The sequence below is a fragment of the Planococcus citri genome, chromosome 1, assembly GCF_950023065.1.
Source record: "Planococcus citri chromosome 1, ihPlaCitr1.1, whole genome shotgun sequence".
Classification (NCBI taxonomy): domain Eukaryota; kingdom Metazoa; phylum Arthropoda; class Insecta; order Hemiptera; family Pseudococcidae; genus Planococcus; species Planococcus citri.
In genome coordinates this window covers 47,732,632-47,745,134 of record NC_088677.1, presented here as the reverse complement: position 1 = coordinate 47,745,134, position 12,503 = coordinate 47,732,632, and the positions used below count along the sequence as shown (strand labels likewise).

At 35.8% G+C, this 12,503-nt stretch overlaps 1 protein-coding gene across 3 annotated transcripts; it reads left to right on the top strand.

Annotated features, from left to right (window-relative positions):
- Nucleotides 1-1,862: 1,862 nt before the first annotated feature.
- On the top strand, nt 1,863-12,465 carry LOC135832374 (ataxin-2 homolog). Of its 3 annotated transcripts, XM_065345588.1 has the most exons (13): nt 1,863-2,323; nt 2,794-2,902; nt 2,981-3,188; nt 3,266-3,396; nt 3,463-3,584; nt 4,694-4,932; nt 5,728-6,282; nt 6,359-7,497; nt 7,583-7,766; nt 7,929-8,140; nt 8,231-8,630; nt 8,967-8,990; nt 9,854-12,465. In XM_065345588.1, exons 1-12 carry the CDS (start codon nt 2,286-2,288, stop codon nt 8,981-8,983), a joined length of 3,354 nt encoding a protein of 1,117 aa, XP_065201660.1. In that variant the 5' UTR covers nt 1,863-2,285; the 3' UTR covers nt 8,984-8,990; nt 9,854-12,465. The 3 variants fall into 3 exon arrangements, with proteins under 3 accessions (XP_065201660.1, XP_065201659.1, XP_065201661.1); XM_065345587.1 differs by lacking the exon at nt 8,967-8,990; XM_065345589.1 differs by lacking the exons at nt 1,863-2,323; nt 2,794-2,902; nt 2,981-3,188; ... (2 more) ...; nt 4,694-4,932; nt 8,967-8,990 and adding an exon at nt 4,939-5,241.
- The last annotated feature ends 38 nt before the right edge of the window (nt 12,466-12,503 follow it).

Genomic DNA, 12,503 nt, shown 5'->3' with positions numbered 1-12,503 from the left:
CTTTTAGACATTTTAGTCGGGTAGATTTGCGGTATGTAAACTTTGTAAAAATTTGAAGGTTATTCGGATGTGTAAAAAACTGACTTTATTTATTTTTTTACTAATAAGATTATTATTTTCAAAATCCTAAATGTTTTTAATCTTGACATTTCCATTTTTTTTTTTCAAGAATATCCCATGTGCTATAAAGAGGTTTATTGCAAGAATGTCGGAAATTGAAATTGACAGTAAAAAGGTGGTATTACACACTACTTGATGACCAATACTTATGCATATATTCGTGTTTAAAATTAACTTGAAAGAACACCGCAATGAAGTATGGCCGTGAAGAGACACCGTTAAATTTTCGAATTCAACAGTTTAGAGTAATACGTTCCCAGTTAATTTCCCGATTTATCGTCGATAAAAATAGCGCTTTAATTGAATGAAATATTTGACTGTTTGAACAGACGGTAAAATTTTGGCAACATTTGTTTTCACTAAGTAGGTAAGTATAGGAACTTGAAGAATATTTTATAAATTTAATTTATAGATAATTAAATGCTCAAGAGTCAAGTTAGAGTTAGATGCATTATGATAATCTTATATTTTTCTTCTCAATTTAAGAAGATAATTTTTTTAAATATGTAGCTAAGTATGTACGTTCAGCATAAATTGCATAGCTACATATAACTGCTAAGATGTAATTTCTGAGCGTATTTTATATAAATTAAATAATGATCATTGATCACTAATGGAAGCTATGACTTTAACGGGTAGGTAGATAAATAGATTCCTGAGAAACTAGATGAGAGTGAGACGTTTAGTTTTAAGTATTCGTAATAATCGTTAGTATAAGTAAATATTTTTCAGGAAGTTCAGTATGACGAGGAAATTAATCAAACTGTATTAGTTGTGATCTGGAATGAAAGTCCAAGATGAGTAAGTAATGCATTTAAACATGACTTTTACAGATTTCTCTCCCGCCGTCCCGCCCCATAATATTTCCAAAAAAGAAAATTCTCTGCGAAGAGGAAAATTTGTCACTTACAGAGTATACTTACTTACTTACTTACTTACTTACAAGAACTAGAAGAACTCTCTCTACCGTTTACTTTTCTCCTTTTCGTCCTCCTTATTCCTGTTTGAGCTTGAAGGCTTTCAAAGTTTCACGCAGTGCTGTATAGGCGGTAGTAAAGTAGAATCAGAAAAAGAAGAATGAAGAATTCTGAAACCGAAATGATTTTAATTGATCACTTCCAACTAAAAAAGTAAGGCAGTATCTAGATTTTTTTGGAAATTTTTTAAAATCAAAGTTTCATTTAATTTTGGTTCAATGAATGAAAATTTCCTCTTTGTTTAATTGTCAGTACTACCTCCGATAAATCTTGTTCGATAATTATTTATATGATTTTTTTTCTAGCAGAATTCAAAAAAGTATGTTTTATTATCACTGATTAGTGAAATAAATAAATCATATTTTGTTTTCCCTGGAGGGCTGAAGCGAATGTTACTTTACGAATTGTTTTATATTTTTTATCTATACTTGCATGTTCAAATCTCCGCAGTAAGTATATTATTATTGTAACTGGCATACATTTTTTTAATGTCTTTTGTTTGAAACGGAAATTTATCCCAAAAACTCAAAACCGAATCATTTCGTGAGCATCCGAATTCCGATGGCAAATAAATGCACGTATCACTGTATCAGAATGAATTTTTACTCGTAAAAAACGCAGAAACTACCTACAACATTCAGTTTGGCGCAATATCTTAAAAGGTCATTAACCCTCAAATCTTCTACCATTCGATGTAGTTGTATAAAAACCCGGTAGTGTCGCTGCATTAAATTTTAATTCCCAACAGAGCGTACCTGCGAAGAGAAAAAGTAGTTCGCAGCAAAGTTACTTTGTAAACGTTAATTTAGTTATTAATACATTTTGAAATCATTTCTGAAACGAAATTTTAATGATTTGAGAATAGTTAATTTCATTACATTGTAGTACGATTAACGCAAACGTACTTTATAAATCAGTTACGTCAATTATCAGCTGTTGCGGTAAAATTAATCCGCGTTGAATGCTTGCATCTCAGAGTACTTCTCGTTTTCGATAGATAAAGCAAGAGTTTCGATTACATGTGATTTTTGTACTGAAATTAAAGTGGTTACACAATTGTATCGGTATTATTGTATGAAATATTGTGGTATTCTTCGTATATGTTCGAGTGTTTGATATAAAATAGTCAAAATTCCGGTCCCAACCAAAAAACGAGAAGGCGCCTGTCCGGGCCGAAACGAAGATAAAATGCGACACAGTAATAAGAGTCGTCCAAAAAGTGTGAGGTAAGTGATTGTATTAATGTTTACATCGTTAAGCGAAGATATTTTTATGCTTCATCGGGCATATGCAGCGGTTTCCGTATTCAATTTTACTCATACTGGACTAGCGTATCTGTTCTTGGTAATGAGATTTATTCAAGTTCACTCATGGCCTCTTGACCTAAATATTTATGCACTTGATAATCGAAGTATTGATCTTCTCAATAGGTGTAGGCGTGTCGTTGGTAAAATTTTTCGATTTTCATAACTAACGATGCTATCGTTTACTTAAAATGTAAAATAGAATCATAATATTCGAGAAATCTATTTCACTTTTTGTTGATGATTCGTGAAACTTATCAACTCGTTACAGTAGACGGTTATCTAAATTTGATTCGTATCGGTTAACTAATCGATTTCTAATGCATTTAAACACTTATACAGTTATTGTATATTAGTATACGGACGCATAACTAAGTTATTATTTTTCAAAGGAGCAACCAGCGACCCAGACCTGCGGAAAGAGTAGTTACCGCTGAAGGAGTTTACGCTAATAATTTTTTTATGCATGCAGCTACATCCCACGTTGGAACTGTAGTTAAAGTAAATATCACTCATTTTTTATTGTATTGATACATAGCTTTGTTTTTCAACTTAATGAAACCTTTTCTTCATTCGTAGTTGGAAACCACTCAAGGTGTAACTTACGAAGGAATATTTAAAACGTTTTCTCAAGAATTCGATGTTGTTTTGGAATTGGCGCATAAAGTTGACAATAATGATCCGCAGAAATTTGATGCTCATGAAGTAGTTGATAATTTAATTTTTCAAGCAAAAGATATCGTCTACATGAGTATTGAAAATATTGATGTAAACTATGCTGTTAAAGGTAATGCAATGATTCTTCTTTACTTCGATTGATGTGTGTTTTGCTTGAATTTGAATTGACTTGATTGTGTTTTATAGACTCATTCATTGACTCTGGTATTAGTAAATTTAATGGCGAAGTAAGCGGAGAGAAAAAATTGGAACCATGGGAAGGAGCGTTGGGTAATGGAGAAGAATGTGATTTAGAGAGCACATCTGAAAGCAATCAAGTAAACGTGATATGCGTCTTATGTATTTTTATATTTTCGCATTACTAATTGTTTTTCATTACACAGAATGGTTGGGATGTAAACGATATGTTTGAAAGAAACGAAGAATTGGGAGTAGGATCAACATACGACGACAGTTTAGCAGATTACACCGTACAGATTATCAAAAATAACACCAAAGATTTCAAGTAAGTTCTTTTTAGCTTTGACATCTTTTTTGATGAATATTTGTCGTAGAGTTCGTAATAGAATCGAAAGACCAGCTGAATATTGTATAGTTGAGACGATTTGAAATCGGGAGATTCTTAGTAGAATTTCTGTTCTCTAGCTAATCTCGTATGATGATAATGTTATCGTTTTTATCGTAAACGTGAAGTTATCTTTTGTAATCATCTTCCTTCCAAGCTATTCTCTGATAGTTTGCTACCTTTTGTTCGTTTGTTGTAATATTGCCATCGTGAAGACGATGATTTAATTCTCACTTCTCAGTAAAAAGACGTAAACCAGAAGAGTACGAGAATAACGTTGTGTCTTCTGTCTTTGCGAAACTTTTGAAAGGCTACGCAATCGATAATCCCATCCCTAATCCTTGAAGCGCGGTAACGACGTAAGAATGCGCGACCTACCATAATGCCTGAATATTTGCGGAAAAAATTCGAAGTTTCATTTTTTGTTTTTTTTTTCTTTCGCGAGTTGAAAAAAATTAAAAATGAACTTCATTTGAAATTTGAATTAAATGAATTTCATTTTCTTTTCAAATGTTCCAAATTTCAGAAACAATTTTATAAAATTTTGACAAATTTCTTGATAATCAAAAATATGGATTTAATTTTTCATAGTCTACCGTCATTTCTACATGCGTGATACATTATTTGAAACATTGAAATGAACGTCTGAACAATCTAAAACCCAACAATCAAGGTCAAATGTCATTTGAAATGAATTTCATGTTTATTTTGGGCCAGGGGTTTCAAGTTCTACGTAACTGTTGGACTTCGGAGTAGGTATTGTTGTGTTCTGGAAGTGTATCTTTATTTATCGTTATTTTTTTTAGTAATCGACAATAATTGTTAGTAAGTTTCTTGTGTAGTTCTCCTGCAGATAATTGCGATTTTTAAAATTTTTACCGAAAGTAAAATTCGTGCGATATAAATTGAAATGATCAGTCATTTTTTTGCAAACGAAAGATTTGTTTCGAACTACCCGTGTTAATCCTTGAATATGAGTTATGCATTATTGCTATTTATATGTATTCTATGTAAGAATTTTCACACTTTTATACCCAACCTGTTTACAGAGAAGAAGAAGCCAAAGCGGCTAGAATAGCGATGGAAATTGAACGAAATCCATCGTCGCAAGCTCGCGCTTCGCTTGAAAACGGAGAAAATGAAGAAGAATTGTACGCATCGGTTGTACGACCGAGTGGCGAAATCGACGGAAAATATGTTCCTCCGGCTAAACGTAAAAACTCTCAGCACCATAGAAGTGGTGGCAGTAGCAGTGCCGGCAGTTCACGAGGAAGTTATTCGTCAAATGGTAATCATTGCATAACTAGTCCCACTTCTACTCACCCTTCGTTCAACATTGTTATAAACACTACGAATACACCTTCGAAAGTTTCATACAGTAGCTCTAACCATAGCTCAGTTCCAGTTTATACATCCTCTAATATAATGCCCATTATTCCTCCTCGTTCGGTGATCCGTCAAGGATCGAATCCGCTGCCATCTCATAATACATATCCTCCGCGTGATAGGGAGCCGAGAATCAATGGACAAATAATGGAAAACCATGCAAAGCACCATAACCGACCGCCGCCTCTTATTCTTAGAGGAACGGCCAGAGGTAAATGCAATACGACAGCTGTTTGATGCGTGAAAAAAAAAAGGAAATACGCGCTTTAGTTCGCAGAGTAGTTGAATTTCTTTTTTTTTACGTTGACGAGTACGAAACCGCTGTTATTTTGCCTGCCTCAGCATTTTTGTTGAATTTTTTTGGATTATGATTTTTTTACGTATTGATTTTCTTTTATTTGTTCATTTTGATTTTCGCTTTTCTATTATCCTTGTTCTTGGGAGTTGTATCATTTGCTTTGTATGTTATTTTTGAGAGAAAAATCGATACATTTTTCCTAGAATTTTACCGATGGAGTATGTTGGTTATGCTTACATAGGTTTTAGTTGTCGAGAAGAGCTATTAAGAGGTTCCTAATTAACGACTTTGATATATTATGAAGTTTATGATTTTTTAGCCCAACAAAGCATGAATCCTTTCGTTACATTCGCGTGCATTATGTCTCAGACATTGATTCACTAATTTGATTTATTCTAGATACCATACGGTCTGCAGGTAACCAAAGATCCTACAATGTACCTGAAAGCCCAAGTCGAACACAAATGAACAATTCTTCGGCAATATCGAGATATCATCATCAAGCACCGCAGCAGTACCACCAGCAACCGCCGGCACACGGTGCGCATTCGCAACCTATGCGTGAAAGCAGTAATCGCTCGTCCCCGGAAAATAAGAATGCTGCGATGTGCGCTTCGGCTGTCGTGACGCAACCGCAAAACATTCCTCCGTATCCGGCCGGTGGTCTACATCAACAACGTGCATTTCCTCAAAACGTTGTACCGGTTACTAATCACTCGCAGAACGTACCGCCGATGCAACAGCAACAGCAGCAAAAATCGCAACGTACTTCACCAATATCTGTGCAGGCAATACCGAATGGTAATGCCGACTATCAAGCTAAACAAATGCCTCCTGTTTCGCAACAACCACCGCATCAGTATCATAATCAAGGTCAACAAGTGCCTGGCGGTGCCAATGTGGCAAATACTCAGCGGAAACATCATCACCATCAACATCATTCAAATTCTAGAGGTTTGTTGGAATTCTGTTTGATTTGCGCGATTACGTAAAATATTGTAATTAAACGAATTGTATTTTTTAATTTCAGGTCGAGAAGACCAAATCAGCGAGTTGAAAAAGTTTGGTGCCGATTTCACTTTATCGTCGTCGTATGACGGTAAGAATAAAGAAGCGCCTGAAGCGCCGAAACAAATTCAAGTGGTAAACAATCGTAATAAATCGCCGCCAACAATGCAGCAACAGCCACCGCCGCCGGTTTCGGAGCGGAACGTGGTTACTGTGTCACTGGTACCGACGCTGCCGCAGTCTAAGCATACAACGACGGCCCCGCAAACGCCGCAGCATGGCATGGTAATGCCGTCGACAGCTACGCAAACGGCAGGTGTTGTGGCTAGCCACGCTCAAGCGATCGCCGTACCTCAACCGGGTACCGGACCCGCTTTACCACCGACGCAACCGGCACCCACGACCCAAGTCGGTATGAAACCGCCGCCGCCTCATGCGCAGCATGTTGTAGCCGGCGCGCATTACGCTGGCCAGCATCCGGCAGCGGGCGCTCCACCTCCGCCTAATCACCAACACGTGCACATGCAGCCGCGAGAAGCTCAGGTATTGATACCGCAGCATTTACAACAGTCGCAGATGGCTGCGGTTTCGCAACCGCATCCGGCGTCGCTACCTCAGCAACCGATATTACCTCATAAGCAACCAAAGCAATCGCATCAGGTGCCTATGCATCAATCAACTGCGGCAGCCGTAGTGCAAATGCAACAGCAGCCGCCTGTTATGCCGCCGCAGGCTCCGGTACCAGCGCCTAATGTACCGATTGCCCAACACCAGGCGCAAAATCAGCAAAAAACTGTGATAAGTTCTCAAACGTCTAATGTACAGAGTGTTCATGCGCAAAACGTGCTACAACCTGGTCAACACCAATCGCCCAATAGTCAGGGTGTAGCTTCGTCGCAGCCAAACCCTAATACACAATGTGTTCAAAGATCGCCGCCTCAGTCGCAGAATATTAAATCTGGCGCGACGCAGACTTCAATGTCGCCTTCGCCGTCTATTTCGGAACGCGGTTCGCCCGACGCTGAAAGTAATGTCAAGAATTCCGTCAAAGATGACGACGAAATCGATGATGTTACGTCCACGTTGAAAAAATCCACGCTTAATCCAAACGCTAAAGAATTCGTATATAATCCGGCTCCGAAATCGTTCACTCCTGTTAGCGTAAGTCTGAAATTCGGTCATATGACGTGATAACTAATTTGTTGCAATGAAATAACTTGTGTAATGGTTGTTTTTTTTTTTACAGAGATCTCCGAGTACACCAACTCAATCGAGGCCTCACACCCCGCAAACTCCTAGCTATAATGTGCATTCTGTGAATACAGCTACGGGCATACAAATGGTCGTTCCTGGTACATACGTTGTAGCTGCTGCGCAACCAACAGCGTATGTACCAGCTGCTCCACCGCAATCGAGTAGACTTCGTAAAGGTACGAGATTAATTAGATTAATTTATGGTTTTACATTTTAAGGCTCTGGGGTAAGATTTGAATGCCACTGTCAAGCCATGTTATTTGCATAAAAAACTAAACTGATTCAATCAATTAACTACATATTTTGATATTGATTTTGTTCTACGTTCATTGTTGCAGTCACCGTGGGAACTCATCGAACTGAATATCACCCATCGAACATGCAAGTTGCTGCGGCCACTGGCCAACCTCTATTAGCTCCTTCGGTAACATTAACGCAGTCTCCTCTAGCGCCCGGTACACAATTCGCTGTGCAAGGATATTCGCCTCATCCACATTTAGCGGCTGCGGCAGCCGCGGCAGCTGCTGCTCAGCCTTATCAGCACGTTCAGGTAGTGTTAATTCCAGCAATGCTCGAACGCGAATTAGACACGGTCGATTCAGCTTTCTATTCACACTCCAATTGGAATGATTTTTCGCAGATGGTTCGTATGGTTCCTCAACAAGGAGGTGGTGTGGTACCATTGGTACCCTCGTCGATCAGCTATCACGATACGACCGGTTCCGCAGCGACGACTATGTACATGAATCACAGTAGTGGTGCGGTCGCTATGGCACCGCATACGCAGCACGTTCATCATCCGCAACAGCATCCGCCGCCCAGCTCGGCACCTTCGCCGTCGCAAACGCCTCAAGGTCCGTCGCAGTCACATACTCCTAATAGTTATCAACAGCCTCCTATGGCCACACAAAGTGCGCCCCCGTTTCCTCCTGTCATGTGTCCGATAATACCGGCGCCGCCACCACATGGTCCACCTCATCATATGGTCGCTGCTCCGGCTCAACAACATGCTATGCAGCAATATTTGCAACATCCTCAAAGTAAGTTTCTTTGATTTGCAAAACTTCTGGGTGTTATTTTAACTGCAGCGTGGTTGGAAATACCTCGAAAGCCACTATAGAATATTTACTCGAGTGAAAGAGCACAAAATTGAGTTATTTTCTGTTAATTTTTGTATGTAACGTGTGGGATGTAAAGTTCTAATCTTGAGCTCTTTTGTATAGCTTTGAGGATTTCTAAAATGGAGGATGAGCTGGATTTTTTTTAAAATTTCGGTCGAGTAGCTATGAGTTTTTAACCAAAAGAACAGCTTCTTTGTGATAAGATTTTTTTTTTTGTTGAAAAAATGGATTTTACGATTCGTGTAAATTTTTCAGGTTACCAGAGGAGATGAATATGAGGTTCGTATGACGCTTTTTTTCGTTTCGGGGTACCTCAGCTTTTTACTCTATTTGGTTCCTTTTAATCTCTCGCAATCGTTTTCTCTCTCTTTTTTTTCGAAGTAGTTTATCTGTGAAGGCTTTTTTGATTTTTTTTCTTGCTTACTGTTGCCAATGGATTTCAACTTGATCGCCATGTTTCTTTTTTCATAATATTCGATTCGTCTACAAAAAAAAGTTATAATTGATAAAGCTGAGATTGAATACTTCAAGAGTTTCGTATGCAAAAATGAAATTTCTGTCCTTTTCCCCGTTTCACGCAATCAAAAACACTATATTATATTATGAAGGATCACTACAGCCTTTTTTTACTGTAATTTCATGTTGCTTTCTATTTTTATTTGTCTCCTACTTTGCTGTTGACATTTATTATTCTCCGCCTTTTATAATTCAGCTTATAATGAGAAAATCTTTACATGGCTTACTTTTGTTTTTTTTGCGTGAGTGAAGCTTTCAGGTTTTTGCATATGAATGATTCAATAGCATTACTTATGGAATGTCACCCTTTTTCCTTTTTTCATTTTAAGATTTTGAAGTCGTAAAAAACATTAGCGTTCAATTTACCTAATTATTATTCTCTATTCAAATCTCATAATGTTCATAAATAGAAATTACTATGGAGATAAATGAATGCCTGCGCGATATTTCTTACATTCATACCTATGCTGATGATGGAGTAGTAGGATTATAATAATTAGCGAGGAAAATTCATTGAAACATATGATTTTAAATTTAGCTCCATTACATCAACCTTCATACATATTATGATGTTTGTTTCATTTTAAAGATTAATAAGATTATTTTGTTTTTGTACCTTTTTTCAGTGGGACAGCAACCCCATGTACAAGTTTCATTGATTCCATTCAGTTGCTCCTGAAATTAATTGCAGAAAAAATGAAAATTTATTATTATATTACGGATAAAAACGAAAAAAGAAAAAAAAACATCAGAAGATCATTAATGACCTATTGTTTCCCACCATTGTGTAAGGTAAAAATTGCAACCCACTGCGAAATGATTTTTATATGTATCAGCAATGCATCATAGTTTATTTACAAATCGTTGAATGGTATTTTTTTTTATTATTATGCTACTTTATTGTTATACCGTATTTTTTTTATATCTTATTTTTCCCCCCTTGTTTATAATTTATACCTTTTTTTTCTGACACAAACGTTAAATGAATATTTATTAATCTCAAAAATAGTTATGAGAAAAATATCACTTTGAAAAGAAAAAAATATCACGAAAAATCGTTATGTTGAATCGACCTGAAAATTTTTGTTTAATTGTTTTGTTCCTTTCTTAAATGTTGAATTTAAAAAAAACCTGCCTTTTTTTTTCTCGTGATTGAAAAAGTTGAACTGTAACTTTAGACGAGAGGAAAAATAAGATTCGAACTGATTTTTGTACTAGCAATTTTGATTTTTTTTCGCAGTTATGTAGTTGTTGCGATCGTGATTACGATAACAACGACCCAATTGTGAATTTATATACGGTTTAGTGGTGTTAAATTTTTCCTTCTTTTTTGCCGTATGTCTACGGATGTTTTCTTCTTGTTTTGTTTTTATTTCCAATTTTTTGCCCATTTTGTTTTTGTTTTTAATTTTGTCCATACAGTAACGTATGAATTACGTTGTATGTATGTTTGTGTATGTTGTACGTTTTGCGTATTGAAACGAATCATTTTAACGTAACGTGACGAGACCCATCGAAAAGCCGGGTCAAATAGGCAATGAGATTTTGTGAAATTATGAAATTGAAACGCGTAAGATGTAAGAACAAATATGCTGATCAATATCCGGAGAAATCATTGATATTGCGATGAAATCAACGAATGGTTGTACGAGTATGAATCTTTTTTTTTCATTTAATTTTCGAATACCTGGCGCGTGTATCATGTATTCGTCGTATGCATATGTACGTATTTTTCGGTATGTTTGCATCGCGCTGACAAGCAATACCACTGGTGTGATATGTTTTATATCATTACTATGGTTTTTATTGAACTTTTTTTGTACGTCATCGAATGTTAAAGAAACAGTTTAGCAGAACTGAGGCGAACTATATCGCGGTCAAGTAGTTTAGTTTATAAGTTATTTTAATTTCAAACTTTGAGTTGAAGTATACGATATAGCGAGGGAATTTTTGAACATCGCACTTTGGAGTGAAGAAAGAGACGATCCGTTCAATTCTAGTTTTCTAGTTTTCTAGTTTTTGATTGTATTTAAAAAAAAATAAATAAATTGAAATGAATGGATAAATTGAAATTTTTTTTGAAAAAGTAGTCTTTGAAAGTAGAAATGACTGAAACAAAATTCACAACTATTAGAGTGCATCGTTTTCACTGGCAATGTATCAATTTTGTATCACTAAATCATATAACTCATCTGACATTGAGTAAACAAAAACATTTGAAAACTATAACTTTGGTTACTGAGCAGTGAGCATTCATTATACTGCTAGAAGTATACTCGATGAGAAGTTGAAATTTGGGGAACAAATCTGCGAAATGAACGAAATAATTCGCTATTCAAAATATTCCTATTTCGAGCCTTAATTTACAATTTTGAATTTTTCTTTCTCTCAAATACCAGTTTGCGATGTTTGATCTGTAACCAGGTCCACGTTATTCTCTGCAGACGTTGGTTCCTTTGTATCTTATACTTGAATTCGAATTGATTTAGTTTAATCGTTTTAAGATTACTTTTTTTTTTATTAAAGATTTACATTTTTTTTTTTTTTTTTTTAGAAATGAGAAATTCTTGTAACTTGTCTGTTTTAAATCGATAAAATTCCTCTAAACTAAATTGATTAAAAGAAATCGAAAAAGTGTACCTAACTGGTAGCTTTTTAAAATTGTGATTGTGTTTTGTGTTAATATTTCTTCATGTTGAAATTTTTATGCAATTGTTGATTGTTCAAAAACAAAACCTGTTCAAATAGTTCATCCTTTTGTATTCGATAATGCGTGGAAAATTCTCTCGTTACCATTTAGGTGGATTTTTTTCGAAGTATGTTGAAATTCGAAAATGTTAACGATACTGGGACTAAAGTAAAAATTTTTTCTTTCTACGCGGTTCTTTTTTTTACGATTTTTAACATAACACTATATTTTGAACAGGTTTTAATGTACTCCGAAATATTCAACTGTTTTTTTTTCTAGTTTAAATTTTTTGACACGTGATTATATCTAAATTTTGAAATAGTACGTTTAATTTTTCGCCGATGTACTGTTACTTGTTTTTTTCTTCTCGTTCTAAGTTCTATAATTCGCTCTGAATTTCAAGAATTGATTAATCAGTTATTTTTTTCACTGCCGCATATCTCAGAGGAATTATAGGATGATGGAGACATCCGCGAATAATTATATGACTGAAATGAACATTATAGTTAGTCCTGACGTATCGTAAAGAAATAAAAGCTTAAGAACCTGCGTGTTTTTATTTTTTGTGCCACCTATTCGTGCTACGG